Source organism: Ictalurus furcatus, chromosome 9, assembly GCF_023375685.1.
Source record: "Ictalurus furcatus strain D&B chromosome 9, Billie_1.0, whole genome shotgun sequence".
NCBI classification, from domain to species: Eukaryota; Metazoa; Chordata; class Actinopteri; order Siluriformes; family Ictaluridae; genus Ictalurus; species Ictalurus furcatus.
Window position 1 is genome coordinate 198,754 of NC_071263.1, and position 24,646 is coordinate 223,399.

The following is a 24,646-nucleotide window of genomic DNA, read 5'->3' on the forward strand; positions in this document are numbered from 1 at the left end:
TTCGTGTATCATCAGTTCTTCTAATTATTTCATTAATAGGACATCTATTTTTTTAAGAAAACCATTCGATCCAGTTCGGGTCATTTTGACCCCCTTTATGCATTCGTGAAGGTTTTTTTGGTTCATGCACCGTGGGGTTAAATATCAAAATCTAAAAGGTGTGCATCATACCCGACACCTATTCGAACACTTTACAGAGGGTTATATGACTGTAAGTCATTCCCTTCAAATGCTATTGAAGTTGGAAACGTGTTTAACGATGTGGTATGTAACTTTAGAGACGGTCCCTTAATTTCCGCATTTCCGCGAATATCGAACGTTTGTGACTGTTGCATAGCAACGGCAGTGTGTCCTTAGCAACCCAGACAGGAGCTTCCGCGGTGTTTAGAGAAGAGCATTTATTGCCCAGACACTGATATAAGTTTCATTATAGCGGGTTTTGCTCTGCAATCGCGAACAAACATGAGAGGTTTTGATGGAACTAAAATAAAGGTGAAGACGGAAGGATTTACTGTGAAGTCAACTATGAAGAACTATGTGGTAAGTTCCTCTCCATGCTAGCTGCTGATTAGCTCACTAATATCAGACCTCACTAAAATCAGACCTCACTAATGTCAGATCTCACTAATATCAGATCTCACTAAAATCAGACCTCACTAATATCAGATCTCACTAAAATCAGATCTCACTAATATCAGACTCACTAAAATCAGACCAAACACAGACCTTAAAAACCACGCGCGTTATATTACAGACTAAAATACGGCAAAAAAAAAAAAAAAGTCTTTAATGTAGCGATGTAAAGTTATTTAGTTGTGACCTTCGTGTTTTCTGCTTTAAAAACAAAGACAAACAAAAACAAAACAAACAAACAAACAAACAAACACACATGCATACAGTGCTTTTAAAGTCCAGTAAGTGTAACATTGTCCAGTGGCGATATACTTAAAAGTAACAGTATTATATTATGTTATATTATATTATATTATATTATATTATATTATATTATATTATAACAAGTCACTTCCTGTTACATGACTGTTATAAGACACAAATGAACTATTTCAAATCACATTTCTTATTGTAAGTGTGTTCATGTGTCAGGGTTGCCAGGTCTTCATTAGGATGAAAACACGCCAAAACTCAAATAATCCCCCTGCGACCTCCTAGAAACATTTCCTCATTCCTCAAAAATGTTCTCTCAGCAGTGATTTATACTTGCAAGGGGAAAAAACTAGGGTACTGAATAGTGTACATTGATAGACATCTATTGTGAGCTCTAATAGAGGTGTGTTTATTTTTGGAGGTCAGGTAAATAATACTGTAATAGTTATGGAAATTAAAGTGTGGCGGTGCTTGTTGATTATTTGATTGTTTTCCAATAACAGCACATAAAGTGTTTTATTTCTCATATACCACAGCCATAAAGATTCGACATTTTGAATTTATACATTTTTAACCGTCTATCGGTTATATTTAATTCTGTGGTATGTTTGTCATTCCTTCACCAGCCTCCCATTTTTCTCTCACTGCAGTTAAGAAGATATAAAAAATGCAGCTTGTTGTGTTACTGAGAAAGTAATTTCTCCATAATCCTCCTTCCGTAAATATTAAATACACATCGTCAACAACAGAAAGCTCCACAGTGATTATACATCACTGTTGTTGTTGTTGTTGTTTATCAAATAACATATTTTCCCTTGCAAAATTTATTATTAGTCTTAAGTTATGTGTAGTGTCTGCAATTTACTGATAAATCCATAATTTTACTTTTAGGTAACTCCACACATTTCATGTCACTATACTTTTCTTTTGGCAAGTCAGTTAGGACATCTAGCCGACCTTGTTCACGTCAGAGGTCATTTTAAAACAAACGACTAGAGACTAGAGATTTATTTCGGCTTTAATTCACTCCATCCGTTTTCCATACCGCTTACCCTACACAGGGTCAGGGGGAGTCTGGAGCCTAACCCAGGGAACTTGGTGCACACGGCAGGGGACTGATCAGGGTGCCAATCGATCGCAGGGCACAATTACACACACGTTCACACACTACAGACAATTTGGAAATGCCAATCAGTCTACAATACATGTCTTTGGACTGGGGGAGGAAACCAGAGTACCTGGAGGAAACCTCTGAAGCACGGGGAGAACATGCAAATTCCGCGCGCACACACAGGGTGGAGGCAGGATTCAAACCCTCAACCCCAGAGGTGCGAGGCAACAGCGCTAACCACTAAGACACCGTTCCCCCTGTCAGAATTCCAGTGGGTGAAACGTTTGGTGAACATACACCAAGTTAAGGGTCTCTTTAAACCCCAAATTGGCCAATTGTCATAATTAGGAGTTGATTAGGAGTGCACCCGTGGCTATAAAAGGGCCCTTGCTTAGAAGCATGGGTGTGGCAGCATCGTATTGTGGGGGAGTTTTTCAGGGGAAAAAAAGGATTGGTGCACTTCAGAAGATAGATGGCATCATGACGAAAGAGGATTATCTAGAAATACCAATGGAACATCTCAAGACATCAGCCAGAAAGTTTAAACTTTCTAAAGGTCAAAAACTCAGTATTCTGGAAGGACAGTCATCCTACACATACCTCAGAGTTATAACAAAATGGCTCAAAGACAACAAAGTGAAAGTATTGGAGTGTCCATCACAAAGCTCTGACCCAAATCCCATAGAAAATCTGTGGACCGAAACCTGACTGAGTTACACCAGTGTGTGTGTGTGTGTGTGTGTGTGTGTGTGCTGAACTTCCTGCTGATGAAGACAGATGATCAGTCCGTAATAGATATGAGAGCATGTCAGTTTAACGTGGCACTCCCATTGATCTGTTCAGTACAGCTCTGTGGTTTTTAGGCCAGAAAGTTGACTCTAGTTTAGGTGGAGGGAGTTTAATGTGCAGTCATAAAGCCCGTAATGACTGAGGAGATTAGAGAATATAAGTGAATCTGAGGATGGAGAGAAATCGTTCTTTAGAGAGGAAAGATCTAATAGACCGAGCTGAAGATAAATAGGTTGCTTGCCCTGACTGGGACCCACGCGCCGACGGCATGTTATGCTAGTGAGGCTATTTAAATTTTATTAGCATACGTTCTGCAGAGTGGAACCGATGGACACAAACACAATTCTAAGATGGTGATGGTGTGTAAGCCATGCATTTGGGATCCATTTCTGTCAAAGAGTCCCAAATGCTGTGATATATTCCGTTAGTGTATGTTTAATGTTTAAGGATGTTCATTATAATGAACAGTAGAAGGAAAAAACACGAACAGCATGTGTTAATAGTGTTATTACTACTGGTGGCCGGCCGTGTGTGTGTGTGTGTGTGTGTGTGTGTGTGTGTCTCGTGGACGATAAGTGCAAACAGTAAAATCAAACGCACAACAGCAAATCTTAAACACAACAGTAAATAAAAACACAAAAGGAGATTGAGAGTTATTCCACAAAGCAAGCTAACTCACCAGACCAGGTTTATTTCAACAAGCTCAACTAATATCCATCAATTTCAGGTTCCACAAATAAAGCTATCAGTAAGCCCCGCCTAGTTACTATGGCAACATATGCTGTTGGAGAAATCTGCTCCATGTCAGGTTCATGCAGTACCTACAGAAATTCATGTAAATATTTTTGAGATCCTCCTTCTCCTTCATGTAGTTGCTGATGATATCATTTGTAATAAAAAAAAAAAGAACATAGTGTGAAAATTGAAAAAGAAAATTGAGCCAAACGGAAGCATTCACTAGTGCTCTCAGCCGTTTGGACCCCACTGTATGATGTTATTTTAGTTATGTCTAAAATATGCCTATGCACAGCATTAATATAAATGTGTGAACACAGAAATAGCGCCTGAAGGAAGCCAGGTTATTCAGGAGAAAGAATTACTCATCACTATAATAACAAGTAACTTCACATTAAATCATTTCCTAGAAGGCTGAAAAAGTGCAGTCTTGAGTCTATTTTGAGTTCGTGTTGACGTTTTTCCTGAATTTGCTCTCACGGTTTTTGTTTTGTTGTTGTATTTTCTCGTGTTCGGTTGTGTTTTTGACTTGTTAATGTGCCATGGCTCTGTGTATGTGTGTGTGTGTGTGTGTGTGTGTGTGTGTGTGTATCATGCAGTCACTACACTGATGATCTCAAAAATGATCTAATTAATTATACACACTCTCCCACATCAGCCCATGTGTGTAGTTGAGCTTAGGGAAGCTTGTGTTCAGAAGCTTAGACGCAGGATATGCTGTGTGTGTGTGTGTGTGTGTGTGTGTGTGTGTGTGTGTCTAATATTTAAAGCATCACATTGACAGATTTTTTGTATTTGTGTATATGCATAAGAACAGGGTCTCAGATGGGACAGGAATTTAGTATTAAATAAAAAAAATTGGTACATCCTTAAAGATAGCAGACTTCTCTCTGGCCTAACAGGAAAAGTATTATTATTATTATTATTATTATTATTATTATTATTATTACGTAGCAGACATCGGAGGAGACAGCGTCTATAGATTTGCATTTTTTTAAATTATGAAAGTTATGAATGATTTTTTCTAACCAGGAGGGCACATCGTATAACCAAAAACACATAGAGAATTAAAAGTGTGATAAAATAGCCTACATCCTGCTCATTACGATTTCTTGACCTTGATTTAGTATCTTGTGGCTTCATTAAGTGCAAAATATGAAAATATAGGATGTGCTGGTTCAACTACTTCTGAATAATAGGGGTGGAGGGCATATTGTTCAGTTAAACCAAATATGCAGTAATTAATGTGAATACAATCAGGACTGTTCAGGCAGCAATATTCCAGAATCTCACCTTTCTTGTTTTTCATGTTTAAATGGTCTCCTCGTAACGATACATCGTATTTGCATACTTTTGTTTAAGTGCGGTGTTCTAGACATTTACATTTACTGCATTTATCAGATGACTTTATCTAGAGCGACTTGCAGAAATGCTTTGTAGTCTCTATCAAAGCATATCCTTATGGTAGTTTACTAGGTCAGGGACTATTAATACCATCAATTAAAAGCTTATTGGAGGAGTTTAGAACAACATGAAAGTAAACACACAAAATGAAGCGGTACAGTGAAGAGGTACAGTGCCCTCCTCTGATACTGGACTAATATTGGACTAATATTGGACTAATATAGGGTCTCAGCTCCCTCGCCATGTATTCTCCAACCTCATCAGGCCTTATAGGAGAAGACTCAGAGCTGTTATCTTGGCAAAGGGAGCTAGCACAAAGTACTGACTAAATAATTGCTGCACACCTATATTTAACAGAGTTTTTTTTTTGTTAAACCTGTTTTGTTTGCAATTGTTTGAAAATCATGAGAGCAGAGTATTTTTCTATTTTTTTTTTTAAACAAAAGATCAAAAGGTTAAACAATAAAGACAGTTTTTCACAGCCTTCTTGGCTCAAATTTACCAAGGGTGCCAATATTAGTGGAGGACACTGTAGGTGTTTAGTCCTCATATGAAGGCCACCAGTGATTCAGCTGTTCAGACAGAGAAGAGTCTTGATGTCTTTCCTCTTTGAAGCTTGAGGCGATGGTGAGTCCAGTCACACCTCCAGAGTGACATGTGATATATGTAGGTGTACATATCTGTACAGAGGTGTAGGTATGTAGGTAGGTGGGCACAGGCCTATTATTGACTTTGTATGTAAGCATCCGTTTATTAAATTTGATGCAGTTGGCTACAGGAAGCCAGTGGACTTGATGTTGAAGCAATGGAATGACGTTGGAGAACTTGGGGAGGTTGAAAACAGCGTCGCAGCTGCATTGTGGATCAGTTGCAGGGGTCTTTTAACATGAAAGTGTAGACCTGCCAGGAGCAAGTTACAGTAGTCCAATTTCAAGATGACAAGGGACAGAACAAGCACCTGAGTGGCCCCTGTGGATAGAAATGGCCGGGTCCTTCCAATGTTGTAAAGGAGAAACCAGAGTCTGAGTGAGGTTAGTGATGTGAGACAGGAATGGTTGTCCAGAACTACCCCACGGCTGCATGCACTTTCACATGGTGTGATCTGAATGTTGCCAAGTCAGATCACAAGATCTTCACATAGAGATGCATCTCTCTCTCTCTCTCTGTATGTATGTATATTTATATGGAAATATATGGGACTTAGTTTCAGCTGGTGAGCTGCCATCACTGATGAGATGTCTGCCAAACATGCTGAGCTCCATGAGTGTCTGAGGGAGGAGAGGATCAGTTGACTGACATAGTACAGGTATGAAAACTCATGTAAGGATATGACCTCACATGAGAGAGTGAGGATATAGAGGGGGAACAGAAGAGGAACCACCACTAAACCTTGGGACACCAGTGGAGATGAAGTTGATCCCTCCATGTCACCTGATATGACCATCTGTCTAGTAAGAAGCAAAGCATGGCCATGCTGTGCCATGAATCCCATGACTCACGAGGGTGGACTGGAAAGTCTTGTGTTTGAATGTTTGGAAGGATGCCGAAAGGTCGAGGAGGTCAAGAAGGCTGAGAACTAATGTACGCTACTGAGACACGAAGTACAATTCGCGTAATATCAGTGGCGCACTCGGAAAACTTCCCCTGCATAAGTACAGACGTAACTTTTGGACTTTTTTGGACCAACTCCCAAATCAGCAACTCTGGATACAGCCCCTGAATTTGCTAGAAATTTGCATACAAGGTCATAAGCCCTACTCTTTCTGCACCAGCTGTTTGGGAGAAACAACAGGGGCGAGTTTTGCTCCAGAGATAAACTGGAGCCTAATTTATAGAGCAGGAGGAGAATCACAGCACAGAACGGCAATAAAACAAAGTGAAGGGCTTTTACAATAACTAAGCGATAGCAGGAACACTAGAGGCACCGTAGTTCCATTAGAGCGTTCTCTGCCTCTGACTAAATGGCCAGAAAAAAATGAGTTGAAAGCGGTGAACTTTCACTTTTCAGCCTCCTAATGGACTTTCTAACAGGCTGAAAATCTGTCAGTGGATTTGTTTGTATCACAAACAAAACAATACACAGCAGCCCGTGTGGATAATTGATGATCTAATTTCTGAGCGTTTCACAGCGAAACAATTACAACAATAGGCTGATGGTGCTGCGTGACTCACCTGTACTCACAGTAATCACAGAAAAGCCCAGGTGTACGGCCGCTACTCGGTACATATCTACTTTATCATGTGCTGGTGCTGTCTGAGGTGAAGCTGTCTATAGACTGACCGTAAAGCAAGAACTTCAAAAGGGTAATGTTCGTATTAAATCAATGTCATAAAATCGTAATGTGTGTGCCGGAAACAGGTCCGTGAGATAAGCAATACCGTTAATTATTAATATAATAATTAATAATATCATATTGCTATGGTATAAGAGTGATAGAACACTCTGTGACATGCTGTTATAGAAAAATAATTAACTTCAGAGTGGTAACAGTAACTCCACTGCGCACAGGGCTGCGTCACACCACACCACTGTCGGATATTTTACCATAACACAAATGTTCTCTCATTATATACCACTGGTCTCCAGCCCTCATAAGGTCCTCTTTCATTTGTTGCAGTAATCGTGAACAAGGGTTTCTACTATGTGTGAAAAAGGTATTCCTCAGAGCTCAGAAAAGAACCCAGAGCTAAAGCAATCCTGGTCACTCATATGGTCTTGGTTCACTGCAAAAGCATGACAGCTGCCTGTAACTCAGACCCTTTAATGGGGAAAAAAACATGGTGGATCTGTGAATGACAAGGAATCTGGCAAGAATAGTCAGTTCAATGTCTTAATGAGATATAGTTTGACATTTTTCCAAGCTTGCTGACATGAATGCAGACTTGTAAGGATTTGCACGACAGCTTGTTTGAAGAAATAGTTATGATTAAGGTGATGGGCAGGGTTAGTGTTCCCAAGTTCTCGTAAAGATAAATCATACGAAAGCCTTGAAAGCTTTCTTGTCTAGTAGATTTTTTTCTACATCTGTGACAGTTCTCTGAGGACAATATCTAACACGCCCAATTTACATTACTTTAATTTATATCGCCTACGTAGTTCACCTAAAATCTACATCAAGAAACTAGCTATCTAAGGCTAGATAGTTAGGTCAGGTTCTTACGGAGGGTTGCCTGTAATGGACCTGTTTAGCTAGCAAACTTTGTTCAACTTTATTTACGATGTTGTAAGCGTACAGCAGTACGTCTTGAACGTGGCCGCAAATAACACAAGTTGTAAGCATGAAGAGACTAGTATGCCATCAGGTTCTCTCTTGGATAAACACTCAGAGTTTCTATGAGATGTGCATAAAATATCCAGCCATTGCAGACTAGGTTACCGCTTAGCATCACTGAGCCACTGACAAGGCACCAAGCCGTAAGGATCTTCTGGAGTTACGCCATTTAAAAGTGTTAGTGTAGCGGGTTTAGCGGTAATGATAAGTGGATAACATTTTAGCGAATGTCAGTCCGATTCCTAAATAAAACTGATAGATTCTTCATCAGGTTGTGGCTACATGGGTCTTTTTGCAACCAGGGTGTGCGTGCATCTCTTTTTGTTTGCAAATACCAAAGTGGTCCGTATGCTTGGTGAGTGAAAGGAGGACTGATTTTGATTGCTCTTTTCCAAAAGTTTTATAATTTATTCCAAACTCCATGCCCTTACATGTTCCTGTAACACTTCAGAAACTAAATGCGTCATACAGCTGAACTTCTTGCATTACAAATGTTTGTTCTGATTAAACACCTTTTAAGGTTCATGGATAAGCAGAGTTCTTAAGCAGTTTCTGAGCACTTTTAAAGCACTTCACCTTCACATTCTCTCAGTCATGGTTTGGGGAGACAAGCTGATTTTACTGGAGCAGCACTTTACCCGATAAGCCTGCTCGTACCTCAGCACAGCTGACTTCTTGAATCTGACTGATTCAGATGGTGTTGATTTAAATTTTCATTTTCAAATCACAGGTTTATGTTAATGTGCTCATTATTCTTCCTATAGTACCAGCTATATGTTGTCGTATGAACACTCCACATGTGTTGTATGAGTGTATGTCGTATGAAAACTCCACGTAATCTAAGACTAATAATGAATGGATTAAAAATTGTGTTGTTCTAGACCAAAGAAAAATGTCTAACTGTTGATATGGTGAAGTTTTCTCTAAGGTAAAGTCATAGTATTGGTTGCCATTTATGGACTTCCCGATGTATTGACGGCGCAGAACGCAGACACACAGAGGCAGCTGTGCAGTTGAAAAACCCTAGCAGGGGAAGGGAGTGGAGAACGGAGGGCTGGTGGTAGCTTTGGGTCTAGTCGAGTGGCTAGAACCATTCCGGCAGGCGGAAATGAGGGCGGTGGTCGTCATGGTAGAGGGGTGGCACCTGAACGAGTCACTGTGAAGCAGCTGGCGCTTTTGGGAGTGGCGCGAGTGGCATGATCCTCGGCCCGTATAGTCGGCAGTGTGACTGGTCCGTCATCTGTCTCTACGGAAGAAATACAGAGGAGAAGCATTGTCAGTATTACGCCAGCAACTACTCACGTCTCTCTGCACACGCCGTCCTTTTATCCTTGTGGTGTGAAGCAGAGCGAGAAAACGGCTGCGGTGATTATCCGCTGCCAGACGTGCTTCATCACCGAGCTCATCACTTGTAGCGAACTTGCTTCCCGGCTGTCTACAGCAGCGGTGCTGAAGTGGCGGCAGTTTGGCGAGGAGCATGTGGTCTTTTGGGCGTGTGGTGCATGGTGTTCTGCTGTCACAGCAAACAGACAGTTCAATCCCACTATACTACTGTGTATTGGTGCATTGGTGGCCAAAGAACTGTATTAAGCGTGTCATGAACATGTCTGATATGGTTTTAATAAAGGATGATTTAGTGTGTCGTCACGGTTGTGTATAAGCAGATCCATTATACAGTAAATACAGCTGGGAAACACACCATCAGTAAGTGAATTCACTAAAGTCGCTTGAGAGTAATACTTCAGTGAGCACGAACTATTTCTTTTTGTAAGTATGTTTGTTCTTGATTCCTTTCCTTGCTTCCTAAGAGGGAGTAAATAAGAAGTGAGGAAGGAAAGGAATCAAAGTGTCGCACCATACGTCCCAATTGGCATACTATCCATACTAAATAGTATCCGAGATGAGAATTAGTACCTTCTAAATCGTAGTATGTTGAAATGACGATCCCAAACGTACCCGGATGGTCTACAAATTTCCTACAGTGTGGATCTGTGCACACTTTTTCAGCTTTATTTTAATATTACCCACAACTCCTTGCATGAGGGAGGAGGAGCTTTGTGACCATTTGCTTCAACCCCAAACCCCCCCCCGTGATATAGAATTACAATCATGTGTACTGATAATGCACAGCTCTCCATTTATATCTGTTAATTACCTGCAAGGATGCACTAATTAAAACACTGAATGGACGGTTTTGTGACTCTTTCAGCCACTTTGATTGATTACTGTGATTGGCAGGAGAGACAGCATTGCTCCAGATGACTCCTCTACACAGTGTCTGAGCACAGATCAGGATTGGATTGTTGCTCTATCCAGACAGGCAGCTTAGGAAAGTATGATTGGATGGCTTTGTCAATAGTGGATAGAGAGAGGCGGACACAACAACGATCAATATGCAACACTGAAGCCATTCTAAAGATAAAACTGCTCCCAATCAGTTGAGCTGAATGGGAAAACATCAATGCGATATTGATTATTTTCTGAGAAAAGAAAGCACGGACCTCACAGTTTAAGGAGCCATTTCATTCGTGAATGTTAACTTCTCGAAATGCTTTCGGCAGCAATAATACGTGAAATGACGCAGGGAATTTTTACTCACGTAAGCATCAGTGTGTCTTCTGGTGACTTTGTGAACGTTCTGTACCTTGCATCCGAAGGATTTCACACGTTGCAGATCAAGGAAAGGCAGACTTGTGGTGCACAAGAGGAGGATAGAAATGGCAGAAAGCACAGAAAGCAGATCAATAGCCCTTACACACACACACAGACACACACACACATGCGTTTCCTTCACATCAATACACACACAAGTGGCTATTGTCATTCTGTGTCCCCAATAATCAATAAAAGCGTACCTGCCATAAAGCTGACACGACCTTTTGGCATAAGGTCACAAAGAGGGGCTGTGTTTAGAAATGAAGGACTTAATCCAAACCAGAGAACAATAAAATAATAATCCTTTGTAGATACAATTTATCAGCACTCGTATGAAAAGACCAGAACGTAAAGCCTGAACGATGGGGCGACATTTCTATAAATTCTTATTTTGTCACGTAACAGTGACTTTTATTTCATCCAGTTCTGTGATCATTGTGGCCTTAAGCACTTGGGCTTGTTAATTTTGGACTTCCTCAGCCGTTGCTATCTCTAAATAACTAGCAAAAAAACCCTCACACACTAGCAGCAAACACGATGCCTTTCACGGTGGTATTAGCATGAAATTTGAAGCTTTGGACGCCGATCTGTTTGAGCAGAGTGTACAGATGAGGATGTGAGAATGCTGGACAAACCAAAGGACTAAAGCACCGCTGCATCCCTCTCTTTTTAGTAGAGATGAAGCAAGGGTTAAAATCATATCGGCATGACTATCATGTAGAAAACCATTAACCAAAGTGAAATAAAATCCATTTTGGCTCATGTACAGCTGTTAATTCTAAAAATTAACATGCACGTCGTTCATATTCCCTTTAAGCCTGAGTGCTGTATGAACGTGTGCGGTGTGTGTGAAGCTGCCGGAGTCCTCTTCTATCCCTCCTTCCTTCTTCCAACTAAGAAAAATCCCACCGAGGTCAAACCGGTCGCAGTAATGCCCAGTTCTGCGAATGCCGTTTGAAAACGCAATGTGCTGTACATGCAGAAACCTGCGGTGCCCTGTGCACTTAATTAGCCTAGTTAATTATTCTAATTAATCTCAGTTCATATTCTAACAATGTGTGGGAAGACCGTGGAGGTTTTCCCTGGTTTTTGCATGACCCATACCTCATTATGTGTGTGTGTGTGTGTGTGTGTGTGTGTGTGTGTGTGTGTGTGCCCGCACGTGCTTTCCACAGGCAGAAGTGAGGAATAAAAAGCAGTGGTTGTTTTACATCATAAATATTCACACTGTGGATTTATTATGAACAAAATTGGACTGCTCGAATTCCAACTAGCTTGTGTTTTATTCCATCATTGGGAAAGCTAACTTTCTAACTAGCTAGAGCGTAGCATAATAGAGTTCACTCTATCTGCCACTTCTCCTTTATTTAATAACCGTACTGATCTCCTCTCTCTCTCTCTCTCTCTCTCTCTCTCTCTCTCTCTCTCTGTCTCTTTCTTACTCTCTCTCTCTCTCTCTCTCTCTCTCTCTCTTTCTTTCTAGCCTAGGGTCTTTTAGGATGTTGTGACCCTCTCTATCTCTCTCTTTATTACAGCCACAATAAACTGCACTAGACTCTGCCACACGCTGCTCTTGACTGACGTCTTTGTCCTTCCGGATTTTTCTAGATATCAGACCATCTCTCCGTTTGTCCTAGTGGTAATTTTGGGTTCTGTTTCCGATTGGCCTCTCAGCGAAGATCAAGTTCATAAAAATCATTTTAAGAAGATTCCTAATGGGTTCTTTGGAAGGTTTTTGGTTCTATAAATCTCTTTTCCTTCCCATTGTCACCCTTATGTGTTCTTGGCCCATTTCCACCCAGCTCTTCCCATCATACAACAGCTACCAACCAGGAAGGGTGGAGTCTAACAAAGGCTTCCTCCGCGACACATGAGGCCAGTCAACCACATCTTTTCAAAGTGTTGCCCGTGCTGCGTGAAGGTGCCGCGTAACAATCTCGTGCTATCTACCCTCTTCCGCATACACGATCTCAGAGAAGACCATGATTGGCTGGTGTCTCTGTGATTGACAGAGGAGAGAGAGAGAGAGAGAGAGAGAGAGAGAGAGAGAGAGAGTAAGCCCCTCCCACCCAGAGAGCATGGTCATGGTTGTCTTTGGTCTGGGCCATGGATGGGTGTAGCATTGAACCTCCAACTATAGAGTTGGTCTCTTCTGTTGTGCCACTTAAGAGACTATTGGCTCTATAATTCCAGAACCTTCTGTGGAAAAAAAAACCTCTTTGCTGTAGGGTTCAACAAAGTAAACTCTATGCTTTAAGGATTCCCCTAGATAATAGACTGAAGAACCCTTTAGGATAAAGTATAAAACAACAAACCATGCTGTTTTATTATTAATTATCCACAACAGGGTGGTGTGATGCGGCTGAACCTCAGCATTGATCGTGTTCCTATACCGTCACGTCCTGAAGGCTTTTATTCGTTTGATACCGCAGCAATATGGCAAGAATTCCAATTTTTAACTTATAAAAGAACGACACTTCATGCTTTTTAACCATTTATAGTTACATTTAATGTTGTGGAACCTTCGTGAAACACGTTAGTTCCTGTTATTCGTGCCATGCCCTCACCAGGATCTCTTTTTTGCTCTCTCTTTCTGTTAATAAGATGGGGGATAAAACCTAGCTTGTCACTGTTACTAGGAGACCAGAAACCGCAAAGTCCTCCATCCTGAAAAGTTTGCAGTGCTGGAAAGCTTTACTCTAACTGTTTACAAAGTGCCGACACTGGAGACTCCTTCCAAAAATGCTATATCAACAATAACCACATCAAACAGCGATTAAAGCTGCATGTCGAGTAACGAATTTCGTGAAGCGCAAATGTCAGAGCTGATGTTATCGTAAATGAACCAACACTTTTTGGTGTAAGCTTGACCGCACTGCACTAGCCAAATGCTTCTAGTGAAACCATGGCAACTGTTATGCTTGGAATGCGTACCCGTGATTAGCATGGTGGACTTTGAGTGACACACGGCAAAAAAATATCAAGTCAGAGGTAGAGTGTCCCTGAGACAATCCAGGAGAAGGCAGGTTTCCCAGGGAGCATGTGTAGAAGTAAGTGTGAAGAATAGCTGGAACGCTGTGTTAGTGAAAAGGTGAGGTGCTGTGCTTTGTGCACTCTGGAGCATTTGGAGGAAAATGCAGCACTCAAGGTGGCAGAAAATAAAAACATAGACGAGATGAGAGATCGAGCAGCAGGGCGAGATCCAGACCTTCCACTCCCTCTCTCTCGTTCCTCCCCTTCCTTAGTGTCTCCTGAAGCTTTGCTCTCTGTGTGAATCATTTGTAGAACAGAGCGATGTTGCAGTACGGCTGTGTGTGTGTGTGTGTGTGTGTGTGTGTAAGAGAGAACGAGAGACAGGAGAACAGTGCCACCTGTTTTGTCATTGCGCAGCAGTGCAGCAAAGACGAAGGCACTTTCGAGTGGGTAAGTAGGAGGGTGAAAATCAGGACAATCTCTGTGAGAAACAGATGACACATTCACTCACACACACACACACACACACACACACACACAAGCGCACATGTACGTATGTGTGTCACTGCCTGGCTCAGTGTTTATAAATCAGAGGGTTTTTGTGTTCTCTGCATGCGCAGCTCTCCTGTCTGCGTTTACTTACTCCCTGCTGGTCATGTAACACTCTCTCTCTCTCTCTCAGACACACACACACACACACACACACACAGGCACTTTTAAGGGTAGTAGAGGAGAATGAGGTGTCAGAAAGAGAATGGGAGAATTTGATTTAGCGTGGGTTCACTCTGTTTCTAATCCACAGCAACTCCTTGATTTAAAGCATTATCCCTGCACGAGCTCACACATTTGACCTTTTTGCTTGTAATTTCCCTCCTGATGTGTGTGTGTGTGTGTGTGTGTGTGTGTGTGTGTATGAGAGAGAGAGTGTGGATGAAAAAGCAAGAGTTACACCCAACACCGTTCTGAAGAGGTTTGATTGCAACAGTGTTGTAAAAGGAAAATGTGCTCTTCACTGTTCTGCCCTCAGCTGGCTGTGGAGGTGATGCAGGGAGAGAAAGTGTGTGTGTGTGTGTGTGTGTGTGTGTGCGTGCGTGTGTGTGTGTGTGTTCTTATAGTAAATATAATCCACACCGGAGCGGTGCGATACGGCTCGGCGTGAAGCAGAGGAGCCTGGTTTATACTCGACACGTGACTGCGTGCGTGAGCAGAAACAGCAGCAGTGCGAGCAGCACCATTATTCATACACGTTAAACGTGGATTAAACACGTCATCCACTAGACGGCACGTCCGAGCCAAAACATTTCGGTCTGTCACGTTTCCGAGTCGAACTGTCAAATTTCTAGCGATTTCGTGCACACGGACGCGCTTGTTTCTCTGTTTCTGCCGTCGTCGTGATTGCTGTCATGAGCTACTTCTCAAAATCTAAAAACTTTGACCTAAAAGTATGTACTAATCTAGAAACTCCAGAAAATGGGTCCTCAAAACAGACCTTTCTGTAGGTTTAAATGCGACATGGAAAGTTTTTAACATGAAAACTCTAACTGTAAAAGGAAAAGCAGTTAGTGTTAGTACTCAATAATAAAGCCTAGGATAATACCCAAGTACGCGCGTTGGGACACAGCACTAGTTTGTTTAGCGGAGGTAGACTATTTAAAGGTTGATGGACTTATTTAAAGCATCATTCAAGGCTTTTGACTTTTATTCAGAGCTTGATTAATGTAGAACGCTCATTCTCTAACTTTTCCCCATTACGACTGATTAAACTAGAATCGGGATTTAAACCGGAGCGAGCAGCAGCGTTAATGCAGCAGTGTGTGAGGATATGTAAATTCACATACTGACACTTGGCTCGCTCTGTTTTGACGAGTAGGCCGTGAGTAAATCCTCAGGGCAAACAGCCTGCCTTTCACGAGTGTGTGTGTGTGTGTGTGTGTGTGTGTGTGTGCACGGGTGAATGTGTGCATCTGTGTGTGAATGCCCTATGAATAAAGAGAGGTAATTGGGTTGCTTGTGGCGATGCTCAGCCTGACCTTATCAGAGCAGCCTGAGCTGATAACCGGGGTGGGTCACCAGCACCACACACACACACACACACACACACACACACACACACACACATGCGGTGGCTAAAGATTTTCATAATCACTCAACTGAAAATATAAGAGGAATATGGAGTTAGACGGTGAGAGAGGTTAAAAAAACAGGCAGGGAGTGAAAGAGAGAGGAAGAAGATGAAGGAAGGAAGGCAGTGATGGCGTGAGAGAGAGAGAGAGAGAGAGAGAGAGAGAGAGAGAGAATAAGCTCTGCTCCAGTCTGCCTCTGCCGCCGCTTCAACAAACAGGCAATGCATCCCGCAGCTCATCCACTATAGCGCCAGGCATGAAATGAATTTTAAAGTGAGAGCGACGGAGAGATAGAATGATAGAAAGAGGGTCGGTTTGGAAGGAAACCCTAAACGAAGTTACAAATGGAAATGCAGACCACCTGAGCTGGCATCAGTAAGCATCCATCAGCGGATCTCTCTCCCAGAGAGAGAGTTTCTTGAAAACCAGGAAAGCGCCGTCTGAATTCAGTTTAATGAGCTCGTTAGGACAGTTTATACCTCAGCCATGTTGAATTCTTGAAACTGATTGGTCAGATGGCGTTGATTCATTTTCAAGAACAGCAGCTCTGACAATATGTGAGTAGTTCAGTCCTCACATGACATCACTCATTCTAATGTTAGTCTTTCTATTCATTCGAATGGCGGATACTGTGCAAAACCTACGCCTAAAAATAAATGTGTATAAACTGTATAATCGTTGATATGATAAGTCTTCGTTTGCCTCGCACCTCTGGGGGTTGGGGGTTACCTGGGATAGGCTCCAGACTCCCCCATAACCCTGTGTAGGATAAGTGGTATGGAAAATGGATGGATGGAAGGAGTCTCCAGTGTCAAGTGTTTTGTGAAGAAGAAAAATCTAGAAAGAATTGTGATTAGAAAGAATAGACAAAGTGCAAAAGTTTGCATCCCTGTTGATGCTGTAGTACGGGGTTAACATTTTACAGCCAGAGTCTCATGTCATTACTGGTCACGTAAAGTGCAAAGATCCTGCCTATGATTGTGAGATCCAATCCTAAACAGCTCTGATAGTAGTGTGTGTGCGTGCGTGTGTGCGTGCGTGTGTGCGTGCGTGTGTGCGTGGGTGTGCGTTTTGTATAACGCATCCCGCACCAGCAAGACTACAATAGCAGAGCTCGCAGCATTGCCCTGGGCTACTAGAGTCTGTCCACGTGGAACACCGTAGAACTGTCTACGTGTGTGTGTGTGTGTGTGTGTGTGTGAGTGTGAGTGTGTGTTCTGACAGACTGAGTAGACTCCTTCAGCAGTGATAGGATCGCATTCAGTAATGACTATTGCCTCTGGAGCTCCTACGCAGGTAGTCTGGAAGAATTGTGCCCTGTAGCTCTACAGTGTACTGGGTTAAGTGTAACACATCCATCTCCATTCCTGTGATGGAGCCCGAGTCTCAGTGCCAAAACCGTCAAACACAAACTTCCACTCAAGCGTTGTATATGCCATATTGCATACTGTATTATAGGCAGTGATCTACTACCTATCCGTGACTCTGTGTTACTATTATAAAACCGCTGTGTTCGGCATACTGGACATAAATGCCGTCTCTTCTGCGCTTAAACTACACAAGACCAACATTTCTGTCATTTATTCCATAGTGTAATTTGTACTTTGATTTGGACACTGCTTGGCCTGTTTACTTCTAGTGTCTTCTCTAAAGGCAGTTATACAAAGATGATAGAGAATGTAATATAGTAATATAATGATAATAATGATAATAATAATAATAATAATAATAATAATAATAATCCAGAATGTGAGGAATTAATTGCACCGCTCTCTTTCTGGTTAGGTGGAGGGTCCTCCCGCAGCCGGAGCTTTCAAAGAGCGTCCAGCCAGACCTACGTCTTTTCGGAAGTTCTACGAACGTGGAGATTTCCCCATTGCGCTGGAGCACGACAGCAAGGGCAATCGCATCGCCTGGAAGGTACCGTACTCTCTCAAATCCAGCAGACGGGAGGACACTCCGGTCGAAAGTGTAGCTTACGTACTGTAGCTATTTGATTTATTCTAAAGTGCTTTCAGAAAGGGATGAAAAATGTCTCAAAGGTGTTGCTGTCCATCAAATTTTGAACCTCCTGCTATGCGGGATCCTGTCTTCCCGAGAGCATGATACATGTACGCGTTCATGATACACTGGCGGCTTTTTAAGGTGACACCAAACTGCTTTGTATCTTTGCATCTTTCAAGATTTACTACATCAAGCAGCACTTGATAGTATGAAGGCTGATTAAACTAACATTAATTGAAGAACTTCATGCCTCTGTTTAAGTGCTAATTTGACATACAAATGAAAAATACACAGGATGCTACTAGCCTACACTATCTACTTCTGTAAACCTACATACAGGTATACTATAACGACTATGAAGGTGTCAGGGTGGCCAAATCATACATTTATTAGCAAGTAAATTCTCCATCTTGTTGCCCAGTCGCATGTTTTATTGCCTGGAAACTGAACCGGTTAGTCTCAGAAGGTGGTAGCTGGCGTAATGTAATAATATATGGTGAACTAGTTAAGTGCATTTAATACAGAATAAGGGAAATGAATAAGTATATGATCATCATGTTTTGCATGTGGAGGAAGTCACGAGGTCATGAGGTTAAGGCTCTGGACTACTGATCGGAAGGTCATGTGTTCGAACCCTGACAGCGCAGCGCCTCAGTTACAGTATAAGTCATCTGTGTGAATGGACCAATGGAAATGTCAGGCTCTAACACGGGGCTGTTTGCTGATGAGCGTTTATGAACGCGCTGTATTAATGCTATAGCTGAAATTCATTATCGTTTGGCACCTGAATGGTAATTGAGCCAATAGCTGCAGGGAAAAAGCCCCAGGAACATTCTGGTTGAAAACAAACAAACAGAAACACACGGCGAGAACAACGATGTGCTGCGTGTGTCTGTCTTTTTCAGATATTTCCTTTTGTGTAGCTCTTTTCTCTCTCTCTCTCTCTCTCTGAGAAAGCGAGCTTTTTTTCTCAAGGTGAAAACATCCTGAAAGCCTCAGTATTAATAATTAAAAGTGAATTATTTCACAATGATTCTACCCGCAGTTAAAAAAAAAAATAATGCTGTTGTTTCGCCGTACCTCACGCTTTCATGAAAATTGCTCGCAGCAGACAGTAAGTGTTGTATGAAATTGTTGCTGTCACATCTAATGCAGCCGTTCTGCTTACTGATCTCTCCGCCGCTGCCGGGACGCGTTCTCTCCACTTCTGCTCTTCTTCTTTCCACTATTCACATTGCAGATGAGCTTCAGAGATCAGACTGTGTGTGTGTGTGTGTGTGTGTGTGTGTGTGTGTGTGTGTGTGTGTGTGTGTGTAGGTAGGTAGGTAGGAACAAGACAGACTGATTAGGCCAAGAATGTTTGCAGTGCTGTGTTAGCAGTAAGTAACCTTCAGGGCGGCAGTTCACAATGAGGTTACAGGATCAATCAAGCTCAGAAAGAGAGTGTGTGAGAAAGCAGTTACATACACATACGGACACACACACACATGGACACACTCACTTGCACAGTGTTGATTTAGTTACTTAGAGGTAGAATTGGGATCACCCGGTCACCCAGGAACTGTGTGAGGAACTGTGTGAGGAACTGTGTGTGTGTGTGTGTGTGTGTGTGTGTGTTTTAATTTGACCACTCCTATCCAGTCCTGCAGTTATTTCATTATTCTCACCACGCTGTGAGGAGTTTGTATCAGACCACCCAATTATTAGACAAGCAAAAATATCGGAACATGTGACTGACGGGTGTTTCTTGTTACCCAGGTGTGTCCTGTTAGACTGATAGTTTAAACGACAAATAGCTCTGAACATCTACTCTTGGTTTTAGCCTTCAGTTTCAAGACTGCGCTTGTTGTTAAAAATTAAAAGCCAACATGAAGATCAGAGAGCTGTCTATGGGAGAAAAGCCATTCTGAAGCTGAGAAAAGAGAGAAATCAATCAGAGGCATTGCACAGACAATGGGTATAGCTAATACAACAATTTGGAATGTCCTGAAACGGAATAAAAGCACTGGTGTACTGAGCAACAGACACCGAACGGGTCGGCCGAGGAAAACGACAACAACAAAAAAGAGAGAGCTATGAAGAAAAACCCAAGAAAAAAAAGACATTTGTGTATATATATATATATCACTCTGACTCTCTCTTTATTTTCATGATCTTCATCTCTCATTCCATGTGCTGCCGCACCATTCAACCTCACACTGTCATGCAGGCTGATTATGTGATCTAGAGGTATGCAGTGCATTGATAGCTGGCACATGCACACACACACACACACACACACACAGAAAGCTTTGGTATTCCTCTTTCGTCTTTCACCTTCTCCTCTCATTTCTTCCTAAGTATAATAGTTCTTTATGAAGATTAATTTTACAACTTTTATATATACCTATTCTACATTTCAACTGGGGCACAACTGTGTGTGTCTGTGTGTGTCTGTGTGTGTGTGTGTGTGGTGTGTGTGTGTGTGTGTGTGCTGTAGGTGAATGAGCCGTAGGGGCTGTTTAAATGTCAAGGGCAGTGTGAGAGGGAGCAGGGGGATATGGAGTACCTGACGGGCAAGAGGCATATTTTTAGTTTCTCTGAGAGCTTTAATACTTGGTACTTAGCTGGAGTGCTGAGTGCGTGTGTACAGCACGAGTGTGTATGTATGAGGAGCATATGCAGCAAGCTGATAAGAATGAGCTCAGGTGTGTGTAAGTGTGCTGTTCATGGTCCTGCTGGTATTTCTAAAGGGACAGAGAGAGAGAGAGAGAGAGAGAGAGACAGATAGAGAGAGAGAGAGAGAGAGAGACAGATAGAGAGAGAGAGAGAGACAGATAGAGAGAGAGAGAGAGATAGAGAGAGAGAGAGAGATAGAGAGAGAGAGAGAGAGAGAGACAGATAGAGAGAGAGAGAGAGAGAGAGAGAGATAGAGAGAGAGAGAGAGAATAGCAAAACAGGTTAGTGGATAATGTTTGGGGGGGGGGGTCGAGGGGTGGGTGCGATTTCCTCACCAGTAGAAGCCAAACATGTGAAGCCAAACGAGATGGAAAAGAGAAAAAAGAACACTTTTTCATGCAATAATTATATTTCTGAAAGAGCAGCTTTTGCATTTGAGCCTCTGTCTGCATTCCTCAGCAGCTTCTGCTCGTCTCTTTGGCTTTTCTTTGATTATTTGACCTCTTGGCTTCAAATCCTGACTTAGCGTTTGTGCCGCTGAATTAAACTGAAGGTGCATTTCATAAGACTGGTGATGCAAACCTAATTCTCAGCCTTGAGCCTCTCCCCAGAGTGGATGGATGGATCAGGAGTGGGAGGGCGGGGTGGTTTGGGGCGGTAGTGGGGGACTATGGGTGGCGATCAATTCATCTGATCAAGTGCTTTAGGAAATGGAGAGTATAAGTGCTCCACAGGGGCACACATCCGTCTTGTCTACCAGATTGAATTATTCCAGGAGCAAGGGGGAGGAATGTGGCAGTGGTGGTGGTACAAAGAGCCCTAGGATTATGTATGCATGTGTATCTGAAATCATTGTGTGTGTGTGTGTGTGTGTGTGTGTGTGTTACTGCTAAGTGCAGGCCACTGCAGACACAGCACTCGAGGAAAGTGATTTTCCTTAGCCATCTGCCATCTTTTTTTTGTGCAGCAGACCATCTGAGTTTCAATTGCCTCTTACACAGCTATAGATGTCTTGCTTTTAATGCTCATATTGAGCTTGAAACCGTAGCAACGCACTCCTCTCGAAGCCAAACACACAAAAAATAATCCTGTGTCAGTGAGAAATCCATTGCTTAATAGTGGTTAGGACAGCTTAAAAGGGTTGCATCAAGACTCCATTTTGTTTTTTTCCCCCATGTTTTTCATAAAAGCCTCCTTTGGGAGGCGCCACTCTGCTCCAAATCCAGCTGTGTGTGTTGCAGCCTGATGTGTGACCCAGCTAAAGGTTAACACTTCATTAAGATGGCGTATAGATGCAGGGCACTGAGTGTAGAGCTGTGCGTCTTATCTGCAGGGCACTGTGCCGCTGTGGGATGTAAAAAAAATAAAATCTGCAAAGGGATCCTGCTAGCCACACAAATTCACACACTGTGTGCTCCTGTGAGATATGGTGCACTTCCTCTCCTGGGACAGAAATAAAGTAGGCAAACAAAAAAAAACACCCCTGAGTGAAAATGGGGGCTGATGGGAGCACGCACTCCAGGGCTCGGAGAGGACAGCACCAGCGCAGGAAATTGGGCTGGAAATATCACACACGCACAATGCATCATGTGGTAAGGCCAACCGCTGTCCTCCAGGGAGATGAGACCAAGGCATTTCTGGGATTGGCTGGAGATGGACCCACATCTGTGAGCAATGGCTTCATGATTCCTTCCTCATTTTTGCTCTCATCTCATCCCGGTTCCTGCATGATGCTGCAGCCTGCTCACAACCGAACACCTATAAACAAGATAAGGAGGAGAAAAAAACTGCACTGGAAAATAGATTTTACTGCAATGGCAAATCCTTTTGTTAATTTAACTCATAGCCTATTAGTTGAGATGCAAGATATTGATCAGCTAATGCAAGTTCACCGCTGGTCCTGTCTCGCTTAATGAGCAGTAATGTTTCCAGCATGGCCTTGTGGTTAATGCACACAGCCATTCAAACCATGACACACTGCTGCCAGCAAAAGCCGATGAATCTTCCTCTTCGCTCTTTAGAGACATAAAGATATAAGAATATCCTTGAGAAGATGTGAGCAGTAATCGTGAGTGGTAATTCCTCTTCATGTGTGCACACTACACACTTTTAGCCAGTTTTCCAGTTGCTGCCAGGTGTATGTGTTGTGGGCCTTCGACAATCAATCAGTGGAGAGGAAAGACACTTAGTTTGAGATCGATGTGTGGGCGCTTGCTTTGTGTTTGGTGAAGAGGTTTCCTGTTGAATGCTGTGTTGAGGAGTGGTGAGAACGTTGCTTTGGGTTTAGGTTGTCAAGCAGCATGATGATTCTTTGGGGTTGGGTATTATTAGGTTTGGGTTTGGGGGATGCTATTTTGGGGGTTTAGATGTTGGAGAGTGATAAGGTGGTGCCTTTGGGAAGTAGATGACAAGACCACTTTGGGAATAAGTTACTTTAGGCGTGGAGTATTGTGGAGAAGTGACCAAAATACTCTGGAATTAGGGTGTTGAGGGGTGTTGGGATTGGGTTCAGAGTCCTTTAACAGGAAGGTACAAATCAGTGTGAACTAGCCAGCCAGCTAGCCGACATGCTATAAAGTCACAGCAGTGCCGATATTCAGTATAATCTCACTCTTGCTTGTGCGATATTGCTTAAATATATTTGTATGTGTTAGGGTGCGGTGTGGGGCGGTGTTAGGGTGCGATGTGGGGTGTTAGGGTTCAGTGTGGGGCGGTGTTAGGGTGCAGTATGGCGCGGTGTTAGGGTGCGGTGTGGGGCGGTGTTAGGGTGCTGTGTGGGGTGTTAGGGTGCGGTGTGGGGCGGTGTTAGGGTGCTGTGTGGGGCGGTGTTAGGGTGCAGTATGGCACGGTGTTAGGGTGCTGTGTGGGGCGGTGTTAGGGTGCAGTATGGCGCGGTGTTAGGGTGCTGTGTGGGGCGGTGTTAGGGTGCAGTATGGCGCGGTGTTAGGGTGCGGTGTGGGGCGGTGTTAGGGTGCAGTATGGCGCGGTGTTAGGGTGCTGTGTGGGGCGGTGTTAGGGTGCTGTGTGGGGCGGTGTTAGGGTGCAGTATGGCACGGTGTTAGGGTGCTGTGTGGGGCGGTGTTAGGGTGCAGTATGGCGCGGTGTTAGGGTGCTGTGTGGGGCGGTGTTAGGGTGCTGTGTGGGGCGGTGTTAGGGTGCAGTATGGCGCGGTGTTAGGGTGCGGTGTGGGGCGGTGTTAGGGTGCAGTATGGCGCGGTGTTAGGGTGCTGTGTGGGGCGGTGTTAGGGTGCAGTGTGTAGTATGTGGTGTATCAAAAAGCTATTGATTGGCATGCACACTGCCAGCAGGCTGCGGCTTTAAATGGAACCTTTAATTAGCTAAATGGAGCAGTGGCAGCTGGGCATGAGCTTCATTCCAGAATAGACAATGAGAGAGAGAGAGAGAGAGAGAGAGAGAAAGATTGATGGATAAGGTCTCCCTATGTGGTTCTCTCTTCCTACGGTTCCTATAGCCTCAGGGCTGTGTCCTCTTTATCACTATCTGGACCCCATGTCACTTGCACACTTACCCTGTGGAAAGATTCTCATTTTCTCTCACATTATTAGCTCTCTCTCTCTCTCTCTCTCTCTCTCTCTCTCTCTCTCTCTCTCTCTCTCTCTCCAGCATGTTCGTACCCGTCCTCTCATGCATTCTGTCAGAGGTTAATTGGTTTGGAAATGATTCCATTCATTCTGCACTATAATGCTGTTATCTTGCTTTCGTAGGAAGAGAGGGAAAAAAACCAGAATGAAGAAGTGCTCCACGCATGCACTTAAGCCTAATTTAAAAGAAAGCAAGAAAAAAAAAGAAATCCAATTTAATTTGTCCTGACTCTACTTTTTTTTAAGACTTTGGCCAGGGCCTGTCCCCAGTAGTCTTTACTCTAAATTATGGCAAGATTTCATTACCTTGAAAGCTCCTCTCGCTGCCTCCCTCCCTCTTTTTCCCCTGTTTCCTTCCCTCCATATTTTAAGCAGATAGACGGCACTAATGTCTTTTGTGTAAGCTGAAGGTCAGCGTGTTTGGATCGGGGAAGC

At 43.0% G+C, this 24,646-nt stretch overlaps 1 protein-coding gene across 1 annotated transcript in view; it reads left to right on the forward strand.

The window, feature by feature from the left end:
- The first annotated feature begins 330 nt into the window (after nucleotides 1-330).
- Nucleotides 331-24,646, forward strand: part of pacrg (PARK2 co-regulated) — a 113,992-nt gene continuing 89,676 nt past the window's right edge. The window contains exons 1-2 of the mRNA XM_053632387.1: nucleotides 331-540; nucleotides 17,733-17,867. Coding sequence (XP_053488362.1) covers nucleotides 463-540; nucleotides 17,733-17,867 — 213 coding nt within the window. The 5' untranslated portion in view covers nucleotides 331-462. The remainder of the gene's footprint in view (nucleotides 541-17,732; nucleotides 17,868-24,646) is intronic.